The sequence below is a fragment of the Brachionichthys hirsutus genome, chromosome 14 (assembly GCF_040956055.1).
Source record: "Brachionichthys hirsutus isolate HB-005 chromosome 14, CSIRO-AGI_Bhir_v1, whole genome shotgun sequence".
Lineage (NCBI taxonomy): Eukaryota > Metazoa > Chordata > Actinopteri > Lophiiformes > Brachionichthyidae > Brachionichthys > Brachionichthys hirsutus.
The window spans coordinates 8,721,596-8,743,013 of NC_090910.1; the positions used below are offsets into that span (position 1 = coordinate 8,721,596).

The window sequence follows — 21,418 nt, forward strand, 5'->3', positions numbered from 1 at the left end:
GGATGTTAATTATTATGAGCACTTTATGCTTCAGATAAAGCATCTCATACTGTAGCAATTATTTGCTGGCATTGGTATATGGGGTTTGTTCACTATGGTATAACATTACAGGAAATTACAAAAATGCTGTCATTTTCTGTAAAACATTATGTTCAGACCAAACAGTCCAGATAAAAAAAACAAATGACATTTTATGTTCCTCCTATGACTTACATTAAAATCGGCTTAAGTTACACTTACTGTCAAACAAGTCTAGTATCAATCAGTTGTTGTTAATGATCATTTAAAGCATTGTATTCATCATGTTGGAGGTCAGACTAAGCAGATGGCTTCATATTTTTTTTACAGGCCAAATTCATTTGTTTGTTTTTTATTTTGTTATTTTTTTAAGAAGAGTAATACAGTACAAAATTATTTATTACACATATAGCTTATAAACTGCATTCAGTGGATTCACGGAGCTCCATCCCTGAGGGCAGATTTCAAATTCTTTGTCTTAGATTAAGTGTTCTGTAATTCCAGTATACTAGAAGGACATGTATGAGCCCTGGCATCTAAATAAAATTTATAATAAGACTAAAATTAACCATGCATTTTTCTAATGTAATGCTATAAAGATGAATGCCACTAAAGCTGAGATTGTAGAACGAGAAGGGACATTTTGCTCAGTGTTCAGGAGCACTATATTCCTGAAAAGTAGGTTTTTATGTCTTCTACTAGCCAAATCTTCTTATAAGGCTAGCAGCCAAAGTCTTGTATTAGATTAAACAAAGGTGAACTTGACATTAAATGAGGGTTCGTCAGTGATTTAGTGAGTTCCCAGACACTGCAGTGTCTGTGCATCTGCAATGCAGATAACGAAGTTATCACAAAATCAGGCACTGAGCATGGAACTTGTTAGTCTGCAAGGACGAGTGCCCCTGGGATTTCCAAGGAGGGTCTCTATTCGGACTTCCAGATTTGGTTGTAGCTGCTAAAGTGGATGCCCGTGTGTGGCCTTTACCTTCCAGAAAATGGCTGGAAACCTTATTGCGAGAGAAATTACTGTTTGTATGTAATTTAAAGAGCATTTGTTTTTCCCAGATCTACACCCATCGTGAGCGAGATAGCAGAGATCAAAAATAGATATTTTAAAATTTTCCGACATTTCAGAAAATGAAATTAATTAAAAATGAATTAATAGTTACCAGCCAAAATAAATGTAAACCACCAACCAGTTGGTAATTATCTACTTGTTTTAATATTGAAAAAAAATATATATTTAGTCATATACATGTATAGAGATTGCATAGGATGAAACACAATGAAGTCTAAATTATATGATGGAGACAAAGTGAATGCATAAGATGATCAGCTGGTGTTAAGTGCTATCAAAACTAATTAGTCTACTACTAAACTCTGTAATCCCAGTCTAGTAATTTCTAATTCCTGAAAAATGATTAAACAATCATCTCCTAAACCCACAAAGATATATATATATAAAATTACAGTAGCCAACAGTTAGACACACCTACAAAGCAAAAATTCCAACCGCACCATGCAAATAATTTTCAGGGGCAGGGCAATTCTTATATTAAGTGATTGGTTATGTAAAAAAATAATATATATATATATTTACTGGTTTGAGGGGTTAGGGATTTCTGGGATCCATAAAAGTTATATGCTATATGAAAAGCATCCAGTTTCTTATTTTGGATGTGAAGGTTTGTTTAGCTGCTCTAATAAATTGTTTTTATGTTTATTTCACCTGTTTTGGGATGTAATAATACTATGTACTATCCACAAACCCTCGACATTTCCCATACTCATACTGCAGTTGTGTTATAGAGATCATAATGTGTACTGATATTTTTTGCCAATTCTTTACTTTATAATGTAAACACTATGTCTTAGTTAACTCTGGTGTAGGAAGACCGCGTGTAGACCAGTAGCTGTCAAGTTCAACTATATTAAAGTACTAAAAACCATACAAGGACGATAGTGTTTAGAGGTGCTAATTACATTAGACTGTATTTTCTGTCTATTATTGTATTATTGACTAGTGTTTCTTGTCTGTAACACAGCAGAGCATAATTAAATCATTTCAATATTAAACCGTAAAGATATATTATTGCAAACAGAGATGTGTGATGTGTGTTTGTTTCTGGAAAGAGAACATGACATGATTTTTTTTATTATAATTTTTCTCTTTCTCTTCCACCAAAGTGAGCACTTTTTTTTTTTTTTACTTTGCTGTCGGCGGTTGGGGAATGTACAACCTGATATCGACACATTTGTTGGTTTGAATGAATTTTATTACAGAGTGCAAAAATGTCAACAAACTACAGATCATTTATGGTCGATATAATCAAACATTAAGCCGCTGGAAAGACCGCATACATAAAGATGTATTCTATCCAAAAAAAAAGAGCTGCTTGAGTACCGGTATTACTTAAGCTGATATTTAGAATCCACTGGTATTAGCTCTCAAACGTGTTAACAAGGAGGGACTGGAGGAGGCTTTACATCTTGGTGAGACGTACGGTGTTGAGGCGGACAGCCAGTATGGTGGACCCTGATACGTACTGGATCTCCCTGAGGACCCCGCACCACTTCCTGTCAGCCTCATCGTACCTGAGGAGGTTAGGAGATTAGATTAAAGAGATTCAAACTCGATGCAACAAAACAGAGCAGATGGTTTGCAAAATTCATTTCTCATTTACTGTCAAATAACAGCTGAAATTAAGTTTGCGATGCACTTTGAATGAACATGCGCTTCCATATGGTGTTTGTCCGACTCATTGTCGGCTAAGCCGCATCCCAGTCTGTTCCCATTACCCACCTCCAGATGTCGTTCATCTCTTTGGGAGCGTTTTCGTCGCTGTCCTCTAAAGGCATCATAGCAAAACCTCCTACGGCAAACAGCGCGCCGCCCACGGACGCCAGGTTCAGAGAGCTGCGCTCCTGGGGAAACGCTGCACACCCTGACCACCTAAAAACACACACACACAGGTACATCTAATGGGGTGGAATATATTAAGACATTGAGCCTAAGTGAGGCTGTCATTTTAATTTAATGCCGTGAAGGTGAAGAAGAACAACAGAGAACTTTCCAGTAACTGTGTGCGACACTCGTGCTTCATTTTGTCAGCGATTTCCAGGCGCTCACTTGTTGGATGCGACGTCGTACACTTCCACGGAGTCGGCCAGCCCACCGTCGGTCACGCCTGCCGCCACGTATATTTTGTCCTTGTGGACAGTCGCTCCAAACAAACAGCGGGCGGCTTTCATCGGTGCGAGCTCCTTCCATTCAAACCTCTTGGGGTCGTAGGAGCACATCTTCCTCAGACAGGTCCTGTTAACGAAAAAAACCAGAGGGCATTCTGCCTCGGCCATAGGGGCCTCTTTGTGTAGCTTTATGTTTTAATTCACGTCCATTACTCACTTGTTGTCCCCCTTTCCTCCAATCACATACACCACATCCTTATGGGATATTGTTGCATGTCCATAAACTGGATACGGAAGTGGCTCCGATTCACCCCATTTAAAAGACCTGCGAAGCACCACAGGAGATGTGCAAGTTAATTAAGGTCCGTTTGAAATCCTGCCTTCATTTTAAGCTGCACTCACTGTCTATCGTAGACCAACACCGAGTCGAGCGTCTGCTCCTGCTCCTTCAGCTCCTTCCCTCCAATCACGAATATGGAATTCTCGGCCTCGGCCAGCCCGAATAAGAAGCGAGGAGAAGGTACGGGGGGCATCCCCAGCCAATCGGCACTGACGGGGTCATACTGAGGTCATGGGGGGGGGGGGGGGGGCAAACATTTGTGAATGGGTTATGTTTACAACACCTGGAGTATACGTACTGTGATCCGTGCTGGCATACACAACTTTTCTCTTTGCACTTCATCTTATACGCGTTATATGCATGTATTCTGCTTGTTCAGCTCTTTACTAAAACAATACTGCATCTGTAGTTGAATGAAATCTTTAAATTTATAGTGAGCTTCATGTTATTCAGCTTTGCCTAAACGTTTTCTCCCCAGAGTGGGCTTCCAGTGAGACGGTGTGTTTAAGGAGGTTCAACACGGATTATGATCATTTTGCGTTACGTCCATTGGATCATTTGGAGACTGAACTGAGATCAGTTTCTGAAGGTTTGCCGTCTTCGCTCACATTGTGTAAATTCACTCACCTGTAGGAAGTAAGAGCAGAGTGGATCTTCTTTGTTGTGCTCGTCAAAGAATAATCCGCCTGCCACGAAGATCTGATTCTCCCTGGTGACCAGGCTGACGTGGTTCTTGGGAACTTGTGCGGAAACTGACGCGGCAAAACAGTCGTTCCCTGTCGGGTCATAGGCCACAGCCCCCGTGTCATTAATCATCAGTATCAAGTTCCTCATAAACATGCCAAACCGGAGGTTGTCATTCAGGATGCCGGGGAGAAGGCCTTCCTCTTCCTCATTAGCCTCAGCCTCTCCATCATTCTCAGCTCCTCCCTCCTTCTTGCTTTTGCTTTTTTGAACCTCCGGCATTTTCCCTGCTCGAGCGTCCCGAATCAGCTGGAGTTTCTGCTGCAACTCGGGGTTTGAAGAGATCAGTTTGTGCTTCTCCACTTTTTCCTTCAGGTAGTCCTCGTTGACGAGACGCAAACGAACGCAGTCTAGCAACCCCGGCAGCTCTTTCTCTCTCCCCTCTGTGTCCCGGGACACCCAGTTCATCAACGCCTCGAACACTGCCTCTTCTGTCTCCACGCCCAGATTGTCATTTGCTAAAATGGCTGCCAGCTCACTGGGGAGCAGCTGGAGGAAGTCCTCGTCTCTGGATATGAGATGGAAACGCTCGCAGGCAAAGTTTCGAGCGGAGACGGCCAGTCTGGGACAGTCCAGCATCAGGCCGAGCCTGAATATAGCCAAACAGTTGCTAAGGCTCAGGCGCTTCTGCAGGAAAGACACACAAACGGTGAAAATGGAAGGGATCTGGTACATATTAGCCACCGCAAAGATGTCTTGGACGTTGTGCTCCGTCACGTTGATTTTGGACGTGTACAGGTATTTGAGGATCAGTCCCACGACACCCGGTTCCACATCCTCCAAGACGACCTCTTTCTTTTTGCTCTCGTCCAGGTCCGACAGAAAGATGGAGCGGAAGTACGAGCTGCAGGCACACAAGACCAGCCGGTGGCAGGGGAACTCCTTGTCCTTGACCTTCAGCACGCAGTCGACCAGTTTGTCATTCTCCAGCAGGTCACACAGGCCGTCCTGGAGCAGCGTCTGCTGGTACATCCTGGGTTCGTCCATTGGGTTTATCGGTGCAGCCATCGTTCCTGACAGGAGGCTTCAAATAAATACAAAAAAAAAAAAAGGTGACGGAGCAGTTCTTGTTTCTAGCCTGGAAAGAGAAATCAGAGGACGGTCGGTCTGATGTTAACCCTCAACGGCTGAACCCTGGGACTGCCCTCTTCCTCAGCTGTCCTGAACCTTCAACTGAGTTCCAACTGCCAGGTTATTTATAGGCTGGGTGCTCCAGGGTAGCAATGCAAACCCCACCCCATCCCACTCCTCGGGATCACTCTCCCTGTATAACAAGGATGACACATGGGATGCGTGTCCACGCCGACAGTAGACGGTTGTAGACGCCGCCCTCTGGTGTCTCTGTGACTCAGTCATCAGAGCAACTTTATACATTTCTACATTTACATGATCTACATTAACACAGATGAGTTCGCACAACCTCGGAAGATGCTGCGATTCAATGAAATGGCATTATTCAAATAATTAGAAAATGAACGTAGTAATGTTTAACTTAAGAAGTCATTTTAAAATTCACGATCTGAATGAAAGGTGATATTTTACATTTTCATCATCTTTCAACAAATCTCATTCAAACACTTAAAATCATTGGTGAATTGCTCTTTCCAATGCCTGCCATTACTCTTTCATCCTCTAAATAAATAATGAAAACATCCCATGTTATTCGTATTGTCCTGTGATCCTTCAACCAAGAATCAGGCTGCTGGTGATCAGAAATAACCACTGACCGGACGCCACGGTGACTCAGACAGTAAGAGGACCCGTTCTCTCACTTCAACAGCTGCAGCACAAAGGAAACTCACACTATTTTAAATGTGTTTGACCTTTATTCTCTGCATTAATTAAAAACTGTTTCACAATAGATTTCGGTTTTCTCACCTGTACATCGTTAAAAATGTGTCTGTTGGGGTTTTACTGCTTTTCCAAAGTGTCTCCTGGGAAGTTTCCCGACTACATTACATTAAATTACAGGTGAATATTTGTTTCTGATTGGCTGCTGAGTATCCATTACTACTAAGTTGCAAGAAGACTATCAGTGTCAGGTCTTTCGTGCTGCAAACTCACCACAAGGTGGCGACAAACGCCCTACACTGCCCCTTTGGATTTCATGACCCTGCAGGTTCTCACATAAGAGATGATCTCATCTCACTACCTCTTTGCTATTTGACTTAGGCATTGTGGCGCATTGGCCGAGGGCATTTTCGGAAACATATTTTTTGATTCAAGGACAATGACACAGCTGTAAAGTTAAATTGTCATATTTTGTAAAAAAATCGTGTGGAATTGCTTTTCTATCGCTTTTCATCCATATGTAATGTCAAGTCGCTTATTAAATTTTGGCGGACTTATTCAGTTAATAAAATAAGTAACTACTCTGCTTTTTCCTTGCTGGGATCCGCGACTGCCTGAGCAGAGGCCGGTGGAGCTGCGGCACCAGCCGGATTGGAGTTGGCCTCGGGGGCCTTGCGGGCCTCGGGGGCCTGGGGAGCCTCGGAAGGGGGATCGGGATCATCGATGAGCGCCTGCCTCCTCTCTCTCTCCTTAATCACTTGGACCAGGCAGTAGGTCACCAACATGACGGCGGCGGTGGTTGTAGGGAAGCCTGGGAAGCCGGGAACAAAATCTCAAGTGACATTTAGTTGATCATGAAATAAAAATAAAAAAAACTCCAAAACAGAAATCACCTTTGAGAAGGAGTCGTTTGGCGACCAACTTGGCAAAGTCCAAGCTGTTCAAAAGCAGGACGTTGGACAGCACAATGCACCACAAGTTGAACGCATTAAAGACGGCCCTGATCCGGCGGGAAGTCGCTTCCGACATCGCTGCCTGCAAATTAAACATCACTGAAAGAGAAGAACAATTTCATGTGGAAATAAATTCAAACATTTCTACACCACCACCAAACCTCCAATGAAGCGAACGGCTCCAGGGTGAAGAGCCTGGCAGTCCACAGCTCAAAGTTGAGGCCAAACCAGTTAAAGAAAGCCCAGATCAGCACCACCTGGCAGGGTCCGAGCCAGAGGATGATGATGCCGAAGGTGCACAGGCTGGCCACCAGCTCCTTCAACACGTTGTCATGTTTCCCACCCAGATGATCGTACACATACCTGTGAATAAAGGCGCGGCTTTTAGAACGTCTGAATACCACGTTGATTGATTGGATCTCTCAGAGGAACTCACTTGCACAGCCACTCATTGATCCCTCGGTCAAAATAGCTTCAAATGAGAACAAGAGCGGGATCAGTTTTGTCTGTTGACTTACAAGGAGGGAATGTGAATGTGCGTAACTTCAACTCACATTTCAGCGAACATATAGAGCATAGTGATGCATTTTGGTGGGCTGGGGGGGTCGAGATGATCCAGTCGGGACACTGTGTTGATGACTCCAAACATGACGGCTGCTTTTACCCAATCGTACACCAAGTTGATGTAAGCAAGGCCCACTGTCAAAAAACAAAACAAAAAAAAAGCATTAGCACACGGAAAGAGTCAACAAGTCCACCATTTTAAACATAATGGGGGGGGGGGGGGCGCAGCAGACCGAGAGCCCAATCCGAGAGGTGCTTCAGTAGCTTCATGTCGGTGGGGATGGTGAGGATGTACATAAAATGGAAGAGGACGTCCACCACGATGATGACTCCCAGGTAAACCAGGCCCTGCACGCGGATACTCCACATCTCCCTCTCCTTCCTGCTCAGGTCGGAGTTGTTGGCCTGCAGGTGCAGCAAACGCATCACATCACCAATCGGTAGTGATCAATTATAACGTCTCCAGTACGGCAGTTCATTCTGGTGTTTGAGTGTCGGACTTTTCAATTAATACACACTAGTTATATAAAAACATATCGGTTAGAAAACATCAGATTTTATTGTGGGGCAGATTATAAAAGGACGTTTGAAATAATCTAGTGAGCGTAATTGGCAGGTAGTTTTTTTTTTTTTTTTTACCACCTCAGGCTTCAGTGTTCAAACGAAACACAGACACTCTTTGGTTAGCCTAACCCCGACCCAGACATAGACAAACAGTGGAACTAAATAGTCCCTTTTAAAAAACACCAGACAGGCAGTGAACCACGAAGAGCCAACAATGCCTCAGAGGAAACTAATTCAGCTCACCTGAACATGAAACTTATCAAAGGTCATGATGGGACCGAAATAGAAGAACGGGAGGTAGAAGTTATATTTGAACAGCTCCAGGATGCTGTAGTTTCCATCTTTCCTCTCGCAGTTCTCCAGAGCGAAGCTCATACAGCGCATTATAGTAAAGCCGCCGCCTCCGTAGAAGAGAACATGACGCAGGTCGAAGTCTCCCTCAACAAAACCGGCCTGCATGTTGGGAAAGACAAGATGTGGAAAGACGTCCAACACATCGCAATTAAGATTCGCAGCTGTTGTGATGCAACTTAAATTTAAGCCTCGACAGTTCATACCTGCCAGGACACAAACGGTTCACACTTGAACGTGGCGAGGGCGCAGAGACCCGTGACGAAGCAGAGCCAGCGCATTTTCATCATGGAGACGCTGTAGAGGACGATACAGTGGGAGAGGATGATGCTGACGTAGGTCCAACCCATCGTGGCCCACACGGCCAGCAGCCCGTACGCCGGGTACGCCAAAGACCGGTACTGCAGGAAAGAAACGAAGAGTCGCTAACGCAACCATTAATGATTTATAGAACTTTACATTTTATAACTGGAGGTTTAGGTTTGCGCTTCACAATGAGACACGTGCTCCAGAGTTAGGGTCAGTTAAGCTGTCGAGCTAAAAACAGAGCTGCATTCCTATTTGTTCTCTCCATTCTTCATCAGTCACCCCTTCACCGTCATCCCTCTCCCTCCTCCTTCCACCTGGTCCCATTCATCATCTGCTGGTTAGCTAATAATAATAATAATAAAAAAAAGTAACTGTGCCAATGTTGTAAAAATAAGTAGTGACAAAGGAGATTTTAAATGTCAGCAAGTATTCATAGCGACACAAATCATCATCCCTTCTTCCATTCCACGTCACGCTCGCTCGCTCAATGATTTGTTCAAGCATGAGGCGACTTTACTGAATTCCAAATCAGTTAATCAATCGATCGATCAGTAGAAACACCTGCGGGGCCAGCGTGGAGCAGATCTTAGCGAACAGCACGTGGCCAGTGAGTGCGAACAGGATGTGCGCTGGGAATTTGGAAAACCACATCGTCCACTCAAAATCTGCTGTATCCTGTCGGCGAAGGAATCAGAACGAAAGTTAGCGATAGTTTTACATCAATGTCTCGATACACAATAAACCTGCTTTCACCATTTTCCTCCCAAAGTACGACCATCCTGGCTTCACGCTCGTTTTGAAGGCTTTTCTGTTTGCATTGGCTGGAAGTGGGAAGAGGAGAAAAAAAAAGATTTTCTGTACATTTTCACTTCACATATTTTATTTTCACTGACATTTTCCTGTTTCCTCTGCCAATAATCGCAGAGCAAACATCATTTCCTCGTTACCCTCCGTTTTAATATTGACGTCTGATCATGGCGATCATGGCTCAGACGCTTCACTGTCACGCTGTAACACTTTAATGTGTGTACTGCTCACTGTATTTTATTACCGTAATCTGATATTTATAACTTATACAGTCACTCATTTCTAAATAAAAAGATATGAGATGTTGATATCGTTGCATCTACATATATAAAACCAGTATGTGTGGAAATAAGGACAGTAATGATTAAATTCACAGACTTTATGCACATGATTAAAGTTGTTAAATTGACTTTGACTTGCATTTTTCAGTCATAGCCTGTTAAAAAATATTTCGATAAAGAGAAAAAAACTCAATGAGGGACGAGTGTATCAGCTTTTAATAAAAGAGGAAATTACAGTATGGAAATGCTAAAAACAAGACAGCATGCAGTCCAAGGCGGTTCCTGCAACCCTCCACTCATTAATTACCATCTCGACTTTTGAGTAAATTGGTTTGTGTCAAAGCGAACTGAACCACCCAAGCATAAATCTCCCGTCGTTCTACTTGCGTGGGTTTGTGCAGCAGATTTCATACTCACAGCTGGACACCTCAAAGATCCAACTGGTGGCCCAGAGCATTGCCAGACACAGCACCGTGTTGTAGAAGTAGATCTCATATTTGGGAAGAGCAGCTTTAATCCCCATTTTCACTCTGTGGAGAACTCCTGAAGACACAACGTCAAAACTGATTCACGCTTTATATCAACAGCTAAAACAGGTTTTTCTTCTCGAGTCACAAACGGTGATGCTAAACCGCATTTCAGACTATTGTGGCCTAGAAATGTGAACTATATCCTAAGGGCTAACGGTGAACTTAACCACGACCAAACCTTCTCGTGTGAGTCGGCTGGATCTGTTGTGTTGTGCAGTAGAGGTGAGGACAGACAGTCCCACTCTGGACAGTCTTGAACCAAGATCTGGGATAACAAAACTCTGTACGAGATATTTCAGCTTGCCCATTATTTTTTATATTGGGTCTCTATGTGTTTTTGTTATGGACCCTCAGTCTGGAATAAAGTATGTCGATCTATCTATAGCATGTGAGGAGACCCAGATTTCAACCAAAAAAATTAACAAATAATGATCTAGACACAACTAACCTTAAAAAATGTCTCCAAACTGGACTACTGATCAAAACTCTGCTCTGCAATCTGCTCATACATTTGTAAATCTGACTATCAGCGCCTCACCAGCCATAAACCTCACAGGCAGGTACGTGCTGCTTGTACTTCCTGTTCCTCACCTTGCCCCGCCTTCCCACCCGCCCAGGTGTTCTCTATTAACTTTAGATTGACCTGAGAGGATGCTCCAGCACCAGAAGACAGTTGGAACTGCCTTTCCTGGTTCGCAAGTGATTTTATTGAGTCAAATAATCCCATGGTGCTTGATTTGGGCCAGTATTACTCACCATACAAGCACCCAGGAGCAAATCTTCAAAGATGCTATGTACGCAGACTGCGGAGGATGGGAACTGGACTATACCACCTGAGGCATTGGCACTTCAATTTATTCCTAGTCTCATAAGGGTCTCTAGTACTTGGAGAGCCTTTGTAAGAATTGCAGTAAGCGTGATGCGTATCCAGACACCAGCGGGGTTGTGTGCTGCAACCGCCTTCTTCAAATCCCACCTTCAAAAACAGGTTTGTTTAATCTGTTTCAATGAATCACATTAATTTTGATTAAATTGATTAGTAACAGCTGTGAAAGAAATGAAGTAAAAAAAAAAAAGTAACATATTTTGTGGTGAAACGTTATTAAAAAAAATACAAGGTTGGAAAAAAAAGAATTCAGTAACCTAAATGCCACACGGGCATGCGTTTCAATTCGACCTTCGGCAGCACCTACTGACCTTGAATGCAGCAGTTGGGACCTGAAGAAAGTTGCTGTGAAAAATAAACTTTATTTGATTTAAGGGGGAAAAGGATTCAAATGTTACTACAAAAAAAAAAACAATGTAAAGGTTTCTATCATCCGTAAATCGGAGCGCATGGTGGGGGGTCCCCTCTGACTCCCTGAGAGGGAGCTGCCACAAGCTAAAGGTGACCTGGTGACCAGTGGCGCAGTGGGAATGGGGGGGGGGGGGGGGGGGGTGAGTCTGTCGCAGTGGGATGTGGAGGACATGCGTGTTTTTCCTTCGGCCACTACGGCAACTTTAGTGACTGGAATAAATAGTCAGGGAATTCACATTTCATTTTAACCCATTGATGTAATTAATAGTTTCCGGCAGTCTTGCGTTCCACTCCGTGTTTCCGTTTCACCGATTCCCTCTCAGCCTCCCGCAGAGGTCCCATCACTGCTTCCACGGTGACGCGCAGAATCCCGGCAGCGGGTGCAGCGATTAATCAGCGGGTGGAACCCTGCTGTTCCTGATCCCCTCATTTCAGTGTCCGGTCAGGTTCCCCCGAACCCTCGACTGACCCCGCCCAGAATGCACACTAAAACCCGTTACCCGGTGGCTTCCCGCTGAGGCCATCTGGCGCCATCTAGCGGTCAAACCTTCAGGCCCCGCAGTATAATAAGCGCTATTCCACACAGGAAGCTTCATCTATTTATCAAACATAAATTAAAAGCTTAATGCTTTGAATACACTTTGTCTAAAACTGAATCTTGTTGGCTCCACCTTTAAACTGAGCCGGCGTGTTTGTGAAGCTCTGAAAACGTGGTCGACAAGAACACGGCCGTTATGTCGGTGTCCAGTAAGTGCTGGCTGTTTTTATTGAAATCGTTATACGGTACCTAAATCCAGTCTGCCTCGAAACCGGAATGGCGGAAGCCTCGTCCCACTGACGCCAAACTCCCTGATTTGCATGTCCCTCTCTTTGAAAAACACAGTCGGATGAAGAGTTGCAGTCTTGTGCAGGCATTCCACAACTGTTACATATTTTTGAATAGATGACATGATGGTTAGCAGCAGAGCTCGGAGCGCCACCGTAGCGTATCACGATGCAGTTTCAACCCTCTTCTGATGGATTCATGGGCATGATTGGCCAGACAGGCGGGTCCTCTTTACTCCTCGACCGCATCCTTCTTGCTGGTTTCCTGTCCTTCGAAGATGGGGTACTTGCTCTCCACTTCTCCCCAACTCAACGCGCCGTTGGCCAAATCCCGAACGATCATCGGCAATTCGCTGACCTGAAGGGAGTCGAACACGTCAACCGAGGAATGGTCGATTCGGGGCAAACCCGTATCCGCCGTGCAGAAACGTGCTTGTACCTCCGCCCTGATCTGCCGCATGGAGTCACGGTCTCTCAGGGTGGCCGTGTGAGGCGTCTTGTTCACCGTGTCAAAGTCGACGGTGATGCCGAACGCCACCCCGATCTCGTCCGTCCTGGCGTAGCGCCTGCCGATGGACCCCGAAGAGTCATCAACCTTGTGGGAAACACCGTTTCTGGTCATCACCTCAGCTGAGAGAGAGAGAGAGAGAGAGAGAGAAGAGTCAGCAGCACGTTTTCACTTCAACTTAATTCGATGGTTTGGACACTCACATAATTCCCTCACAAAGGGCACGAAATCCCGGTTTTGACTCAGAGGCAGGACGGAGCATTTATATGGAGCGACAGTGGCAGGGAAGCTGAAGTACTGTTGAGGAGGCAAACGGGGAGTCATTGCGGAAAACCAGCCAGCAACAACAGGCAGTCAGAAACGACAAGCAACTCGTCCAAAATGTCCATTCTTGATTAGCGATTGAAATCTGCAGTATAGGAACGATTTATGCCGCATGGCCTTTTTTACGGAGACGGGAGTGTTCCATCGTGAAATCCCGACTTACCGTTCTCTGTTCGTCGCCCTCTCTGACCTGGAATGTGTGCTCAAAGATTGTGTACATGATCCTACCGATGCCGAACGAGGGCTCGATCACGTTGGGAACGACGTCTTCCACTGCGGAAAGCAAACAGGCAGAAAACCAGTCAGGAGAGGTTTTGTTTTTTAAATCCGGGATGATTCCCTTTCGTAATATAAATTTAAAACAACAACACACAAGGATGCGTCCCTTGTGCTTTAGACCTCACCGTGCAGGGTCTTCTGGAATCGCTTCACACTGACCATGTCCTTTGTGAGTTTGAATGACTTGCCTTCTGTCTCGATGCTGAACTCTCTGAAGAGTTGAAAACAAAAAAGATGCTGACTGTGCAAGAACGGACAGAGGGACAAAACCCACATAGCAGCAGCTACAATGAACGGTCCTCACCCGGTCTCACTGAGCAGCCGCTCCTGCTCTGTGATGAAGCATCCGTCACACACAGACAGATAATCCATGGCTAACTTGGCATCCTTTTTATACACCTTCCCGATGGCTCCTTTGTTGGGCTCAAACTGGACGACATCTACAACTCTGTGTGGCGGCGTTAAGGAGAATGAGTGAGGTTTGGAGAGACAAGGGGGGAGGGGGGGGTCGCTTCATTTCCAGCAATAAGAGAGGCTGCAGTTTAAGGATATGGGTTCTTTTAGGGGCTTCGTAGCCACCAGAGGGACCTTCGTAGCTCGCGAGTGGCATTTCAGATCGTAGCAAGACCGGTCGGCGCAGCCCACAATCTCAATCCAGCCCTGTGAACGATGACAAAAAGCAGCTGAAGGATGGTACGAGGATGGGGAAGAAGAAAAATGAAAGAGGCGCTGCGAAAGAACCTACGTAGGAGGTTTTGGTCTCTGCATCCCAGCAGTCACAGGCGTAGTGAGCCATCTCGTTGTCCATGTGCTGTCGGAAACGAAGCTTGTCTTTGGCGACGCCTACTTTAGTGAGGTAGAGGTAGATCCTCCCAATGAAATAACCCAGGACGGAGTTATTGATCACTCCCTGAATGAGAATGGATACAAGAATTACCTTGAACATTAAACATGTATTCCTATTGCTTGAGACAGCATAGAAGGATTCCCCACCTGCTCCACGGCGCCGCCCAGCTTCATGGTTTGTGCAGATTGGCCGCTGGTCTGAGCCGTGGAGGAGTAGAGCAAGATATCCAGGTCGGCTACGTCGGAGAACTTCGGGTGCACCTTCTCGCTTGGATCCACGAAGTGCTCAATCTCAGCCATGGTGAACTCCCTGCAAGCGGGAGAGGCTTTAGTCTCGCCGAGCGGTCAACGGAATGCGCAGAATTTGCAGCGCTGCAAGTTTGTACCGAACACGAATGAGCCCCGAGCGAGGAGAGATCTCGTTCCTGAAGGAGTTTCCGATCTGAGCAGCGGCGAAGGGCAGCTTTCCCTGATTGAACTCCAGTAGGCGCTTGAAGTTGAGGAAGATTCCCTGAGCGGTTTCAGGCCTCAGATAGCTGCAGATTTACACGACATCAGCTCAACTATGTTCCAAATCTAACATCATCATCATCATCGTCATCTCCTTTGCTATGCGCCACTCTACCCTGGCATGTTGCCGCCTGGTCCGATGGACGTCTGAAACATCAGGTTGAAGGACACGGGGGGCGTGAGGTCATTTCCTGTGATGGGAGACTTGACGTTATATTTCACAAAGAAGTCGGTCAGCTCCTGCTGGGTGTGGTTATCCATCTGAAAATAATAAGTATGCAATGTTAAAAAACAAGCATCATTTAAAAAGAATCGCAAAGAAACAACTTGTTCTCGGTCAGAGCTATTTTGCCGACTAATAAGACACCTTCCCAGAAAACCTGTACAAACGTTACAGCTTCTTGAAAATGAAAGGCTTTTTAAAGTTTAGTACATAATTTGCAGCTCTGCTCTCAGACATCGCTGACCTGAGTGACGACTCCTTCCATCTCAGCCTTCTTCTCAGCTGTGCACTTCTTATCAGACATCAGCTTCTGGAGATGGGCTGCAAGATGCGGAGAGGCGGACATAACGTTTGCAAAAAACAAACAAACAGCTGGCTTAATAATTGGGAGCACATCATCATTAAAAAAAAAAAAGTGTAATTTAACTCCCTGTCTAAAGATGAGCAGATTGGAGGAGAATCTGAGATCTCCATTTCATTTCACACGTTACAGTCAGTGACAGGCAAAAACGTGATCCTCTGAACCCGAGCAGGCAGCAGCAGCAACGACTGACTGGCAAAAAGAACCTCGGGCCTTCAGGATGATTCATCTTCAGTTCACAGGAAGCCAAACCAGACGGAGGAAGACGAGGCTCACCTTTGAGGAGATGATCGGCCCTAAAGCATTCGCCGTTCTTCACATCTTTCACCATGTAGTCTGCAAATTTGTCCACGTGTCCTGATGTCCTAAAGGGGGAAAAACACATGTTCTAAAATAAAGTATTAGTTGTATTTAAAGCCATTCCAATAATAATGTATCTGCAACCGGGCTATGGAACGCTGCTATAGTCACAGTTTCCATGCATAAAATTGCAGAATCAATTTGTGCCCGTTTAAAAAAAAAACCTAAAGTTCAGCACATTGGAGCTGATTCTAGGAACCACCAGGCACCCTCTACAGCAGTGTGTAAATATACAACTTTAATTTTACCACCTATTTAGCGCTCATAAAAGACACGCGTCAGCGACTTAAGAAGGTTCCTGCGTGATGTCAACGCCATGCGCAGGTCGGCGCAGCTCAACGACAGTTTGCAGACATTGCAGACCACCCACTTGAGGACGGACTCCGGGGTCAGCATGGTGCATTCGACCTCCAGGATCTGCTCCTCCTGGATGAAGTGCTGCCTCCACACCTGCAGGATGTTGTTCTTCAGGGCGCAGCCCACAGGGCCGAAGTCGAACAGGCCGCTCACACCTGAGGAGCATTACTGCGTGGTAACGGAAGGCTTAAAAAAAGGGCTGCGTTTCAAAAGCTTCATCCACCGATTCAAATCCTCGTTTCCCTAACGTGAAGTTTAACGCTCACCTCCGTAGATGGCAAAGGCCTGGTCGTAAAAGAATCTCCTCTTGAGGGTATCCTCCATCTTGATCCTGTCGACGATGCCGTCTTTGGGTTGTAGTGATAATTCCTGCATACGAAAAGCATCAAATTCACTGCAAACTCCGTCTGATTTGCCAACGTAGCGATTTAGCACAAGCAAACGCTCCAAGCTCTGAATCTTAATGACTGCATAATCAATATTTACAGCACAGGCTGATAAGTTAAAGGAGAACCGATAAACGCGATGCATCGTCATCATTTGCATCAAGTGGAGTAAATTCAAGACCATAGTTTAGCTTCACCAAACCTTAGCCTCCAGATTCCTCTTCCTTGCTTTCAGTTCGGCGACAGCTTTAGCGACGTCCACATCAGGGGCTCCATCCTGTTTCATCTGCCGCACAAGTTCCCCCTAAGATACACAATAGAAACGTTAAATGCGGCCATGCTAACGTGCTAGTTATAATTACTGCCATTGCATCAGATTTAAGCTAGCCTCCTCTCTTAACCCCACCCTGTTCACCGATGTCTGCAGCAGCAGCAGCAGCAATGAAACGTGGCAAAGGGCGCAGACATGACTGCCTGCCAGCTAGCAGGAGCAGCTAGCTAGCTAGCTAGCAAGCTATGTCCATATTCATTCATTGACAGCTAGCCGGTTAGCCTGCCAAGCTATGCTATCTGTCCGGGACTGTCTGGAGCAGTAAAGAGTCATCTAATCATAAACACACAAACCTAATCCGCTTCGAGCGAGATGAGCTTTACCTGTTCTTTGACTGCTAGCCTCAAAGGGGCGAGAATCTCCTCGATGTTGCCGTCCATGGTTTGTCCTTCCGCCAGCTGCAGCCACGGGCTTCTCTGCTTCTTCTCCGTCCAGCGGGGCGACGACGATAGCGGCCTGTTTAGGGGCGAGTAGCCGAGCGACTGCCGAACGAACCGGACCGTGATCGCCGGACAGACGTGTGCAAGCTCGGTGCTGACCCTCAGCAGTACTGCCTTTGCGCTACGAAACATGGACCGAGGAAACCCGAGAGGAGAATGATGAAATCTGGGGAATCACGTAAACTCGGTTTCCGCTCCGCACAGGCACTTTCGTTTCACTATGTAGAAGAGCTGTGTCGGTAGATTCGTCAAAAAAATAAATAAATAAATAAATAAATATCCCATTGATTCTATTACATATACAGTACATTATTTAATTAACTAAAATCAGAACTTAAATCAAACTAAGTATTGTTTATAAAATAATTCCATCACAGTTTGGTTTTATTTTGTCTCAGTATCTCATATTTTCTACTTTCAAATGTGACTTTTGTTTTAAAAAACTGATTCTGACTCAGTTTCAAATTTTAACATTCCTAACATTCCATAGAATGATGACAACACAGATTATAAATAATCCTGAAATGTTACTCAATATGCAGGAAGGGCATGTTTTTAATCGAATAGAATAGAATAGAATAGTACTGGTTTCTGTTAAGATGTATGACAATTGAACGTTTCAGTAATAAAAAACATTTATTCAATGTGATAACAGTCTGCAGAGAAGAAGAAGTCAATTATTCCTCTCAAAAGACAAATACTAGACACTCTAGACATCGCCAGGGATCAAATGTCAGGATCTCAGCCTTATTAAAAACTGCCCTGTTTTAGCAGACGATCGACAACCTTTGGCATTCACTGTTTCAGTCGATATAACGACATCACTGAAAGCATTCCATGACGTTTGATTGATGATGGCTTATTTTTAAAGGTCTTTTTGGTTCTCACATCAAAATTTAGCAGATACCTATTGATGCGTTGCATCACAATGAACGTCTTTGAGTCCTTTTTTGCCAAATTCCTTTGATCAGCTAAATCCTTTACAGACATTTTGCATTTTCATATGAAATACAGATATTGAATTCAGCAATCATCCATTTTATTACTCTTATTACTTATTACTGCTATCTTACCTATTGTAATGTGTCGCTATCAAAATAACAATTTTCACTTTATTAATCAAACCGCAAGTGTGTTTGGCTAAATTGAATAGATAATGAAAAAGGTAAATCAATAGATTTCCAAGCAGTAGAAAGGCACATCAATCAAATAAAGAATGATACCGTCTTCTCTTCCTCTATTCATTATCAGAATCAGAATACTTTATTGATCCCAGAGGGAAATTCTATTAGCAGCAGTGCTCCACTCCGCAATAGAAGAAGGAATTGAGACTATCCACATAGTGCAGTGATAGAAATATGATAGAATTAATGCCAGAGAAAAGTTATTAGTTTGCATTTTAATGTAGGAATTCACTTTGGAACTGTGTCCAGACACAACAATGAGGGAAAATAACCTCGAGCTCATTTAGATTCATTCCACAAGGTGGCGTCGCAGGAATACTAATGAGTTCTGCAAAGCCACCCCCCCCCCCCCCCCCCCCAAAAGTACAGTGTATGTTTGAGCAGATGTTTTTGTGCTGTAATAGAAGTTGACTGACAATTTAGCTGTCTGGTTCATCAGACAGTAATAAATGTGCTTTTATTTCCTGATCTTTATTGTTTATCTCATTCAATTTGTGATTCCAAAAACGAGGGAAAAGTGTATTCATGTTACATTTGGGATGATTCTGTTGCACCGGGGATATTTAATACACACAATTTATTCATTAGCAACATATAAGAATATCAGCTTGATCAATTCACACAGAAAAAAGTCCTATATTACTGTTGCATGGCTTCAAACGGAGTCTTCCTCCAAACTGCCTCCCTGTACGGGCCTCGCCATGTCATCGCTTACGTGGTGTGGAGCTCAAAGGTTCAGCATCTTGGAGGAACAATGCGTGAGAGGCCCATGCAAGGACAGAGAGGAGAGTTCAATTCCTTTCAGAACTACACCCATATTCATAAAACATTCAAGGGCCCCCAGTCTCTGACATCACTCCAGATGTAACCGAACGCACTGAAAGAATTCATCTGTGTCTTACCAAAGAAACAAATCAAGACCACATTTAGTTTAGATATTCATCAAATGCGACGCATTGCTCGGGGGGAGGTCATGCTTCTCACGTCCCACACAAAGAAGAATGCACACAATGCATAAAGATATGCATGTGGGTGTTTTTCTCAGTGTGTAGCATCCATATGGCACCAAATTAAACGCTTTATGCTTTAAATGCTTTAAATTAAACTGTAAAGTATATGTAAACTAAATTGAAATAATTTTGCATGCCGATGAGAAACTCCAGCTATTTATAGGAGGATCCAACCGTTGCTGCTGATCCTACTCGATAGATTCACACAAGGTTTGGTCTCCACCTACTCCTGATAGTAATTGTGTCTTTTGGTGCTTGAATCCCTAATCAAATTATAATCTGATAAATATATTTAATGACTCTAAAGTAATAAAAAAAAAGAATTCTGATGCACAGGTTAATTATCCAAACAGTCGGCAGGCTTAAACGTAGTCTCTTTTACTCGTTGAGTTATTCATTTATAATAAAGTAATCAAGATTCTGCCTCATGTAATTTCAGGTGGTCGTGCAATCTTGACTCACACAGAGTTGCACGAGATGTCGTTCGGGGACCTGTACTGTGATGTCATAGCGTGCACATACCTTATCGTCGGCACCAGCACAGAGGCACTGACCCGTACCCAGAGCATCATGTCGCCGTGGAGATTACGCTCTAATTATGAGCAGCATCAACAGACGACAGGCTGCACTTGCTGCTGTTTTCCTCCTGTCCACATGTCGTACACTTGCGTCTCAGGTGAGGCTCCCTTCGGGACCGTGCGAGCACCGGCGCCAATGAAGTGACAGCAAAGGAGAACTGGGGTGAACGCTCAGACACATCACCTTTGGCAATGGACCAGAAAACCACTTTATCTCCCGTGTTGTTATTCTACAGTCCACTGAGGTTGAAATACCACGAACAATGCTTGTTTATCAGTTTGGATGTCGGGGGGCGGTGGGGGGGTTTGCAGACTTTGGGGTTACTCATTGTGGGGAGAACCTCTGTGAAGCCTGTGAAGACAGACAACTGCTGGTGAAAGCAAACATATCTAGATATTATTATTATCTTTGTCAGGAAATCCATTTCAACATGTGCGACAAATTACGCAGCAGTTGGGCTTAAACCCACCTAATTCAGGTTTTAATGCAAACTTCTTCTTGAAAAAAAAAGTGTATAGCCTCTGTTATTATTACCCTAATAACACAATGTCAAAAATGTTTTAGTTTTGTTGCGTTGGATTCCTTCGTGCATGCAGCAGTGCATGTGAATGCAGTGTGCGTGCGGCAGAGCTGCGGTATATGATCCATCTATAGATATATATTGTCCTCCTTAAATGTATCCTCTGCCTTATACGAGCTCGTTAAAGTTCAAATGTGAAATTTCGCTGGGGAGCAGCAAATCTATACAGGCCAGGGGCATCCTACCCCCACGGTGATATAGTTCTAGCGACGCCCCTGGAACTCAGCATCACTATAATCCCGTTTGTCATTAAATATTAACAATTTCTGAACAATTCTAAAGATCCGAAATCAATGCATAAATGCCAGCAATTCCTAATATTCTCTAACAGAGCTGCGAGAGATAAACAAACAAACAAACAAACAAACAAACAAACAAACCCATCCACGGCGGATGAATTACGGCCGGACTGAAGAGGGTTGCTTGGCCCGGTGGCTGGAGGACGGTCGCCATCTCTGGGTAAACACTGTAACACCGTGTCACGCAGCAGATCGTGCGTAGTCAGCGTGACGCGCGCAGCAGCAGCAGCCCCCATGCCCCCCCAACAACCACCGCGGACGCGCTTCAACGCAGGACT

General features: G+C 44.5%; 3 protein-coding genes and 1 non-coding gene across 6 annotated transcripts; all 4 read right to left on the minus strand.

The window, feature by feature from the left end:
* Nucleotides 1-2,282: 2,282 nt before the first annotated feature.
* klhl40b (kelch-like family member 40b) lies at nt 2,283-5,941 on the minus strand. Of its 2 annotated transcripts, none has more exons than XM_068747753.1 (6): nt 4,175-5,941; nt 3,610-3,770; nt 3,425-3,532; nt 3,149-3,334; nt 2,822-2,971; nt 2,283-2,613 (listed from the first exon to the last, which is right to left on the minus strand). In XM_068747753.1, the coding sequence occupies exons 1-6, from the start codon at nt 5,297-5,299 to the stop codon at nt 2,502-2,504; spliced, it is 1,842 nt and encodes a 613-aa protein (XP_068603854.1). In that variant the 5' UTR covers nt 5,300-5,941; the 3' UTR covers nt 2,283-2,501. The 2 variants fall into 2 exon arrangements, with proteins under 2 accessions (XP_068603854.1, XP_068603855.1); XM_068747754.1 differs by having other exon boundaries at nt 2,283-2,603; nt 2,818-2,971.
* Nucleotides 5,942-6,660: 719 nt separating this feature from the next.
* On the minus strand, nt 6,661-10,434 carry hhatlb (hedgehog acyltransferase like, b). 2 transcript variants are annotated; one of them, XM_068748071.1, is made up of 12 exons: nt 10,329-10,434; nt 9,577-9,644; nt 9,385-9,498; nt 8,721-8,915; nt 8,407-8,616; nt 7,833-8,004; nt 7,590-7,734; nt 7,472-7,507; nt 7,197-7,398; nt 6,976-7,117; nt 6,781-6,893; nt 6,661-6,744 (listed from the first exon to the last, which is right to left on the minus strand). In XM_068748071.1, the coding sequence occupies exons 1-12, from the start codon at nt 10,432-10,434 to the stop codon at nt 6,661-6,663; spliced, it is 1,587 nt and encodes a 528-aa protein (XP_068604172.1). The 2 variants fall into 2 exon arrangements, with proteins under 2 accessions (XP_068604172.1, XP_068604171.1); XM_068748070.1 differs by having other exon boundaries at nt 6,661-6,893.
* A 2,036-nt stretch (nt 10,435-12,470) lies between these two features.
* Nucleotides 12,471-17,620, minus strand: gars1 (glycyl-tRNA synthetase 1). The gene is made up of 17 exons (XM_068747958.1): nt 17,372-17,620; nt 16,920-17,021; nt 16,598-16,700; nt 16,345-16,486; nt 15,891-15,979; nt 15,498-15,574; nt 15,146-15,291; nt 14,907-15,056; nt 14,668-14,830; nt 14,420-14,584; nt 14,227-14,334; nt 13,979-14,124; nt 13,800-13,885; nt 13,559-13,668; nt 13,275-13,368; nt 13,003-13,193; nt 12,471-12,921 (listed from the first exon to the last, which is right to left on the minus strand). Exons 1-17 carry the CDS (start codon nt 17,618-17,620, stop codon nt 12,796-12,798), a joined length of 2,247 nt encoding a protein of 748 aa, XP_068604059.1. The 3' UTR covers nt 12,471-12,795.
* Nucleotides 16,044-16,181, minus strand: LOC137904161 (small nucleolar RNA SNORA84). The gene has a single exon (XR_011105804.1). It is a non-coding gene; the product is annotated as a small nucleolar RNA SNORA84 (small nucleolar RNA).
* Nucleotides 17,621-21,418: the final 3,798 nt, after the last annotated feature.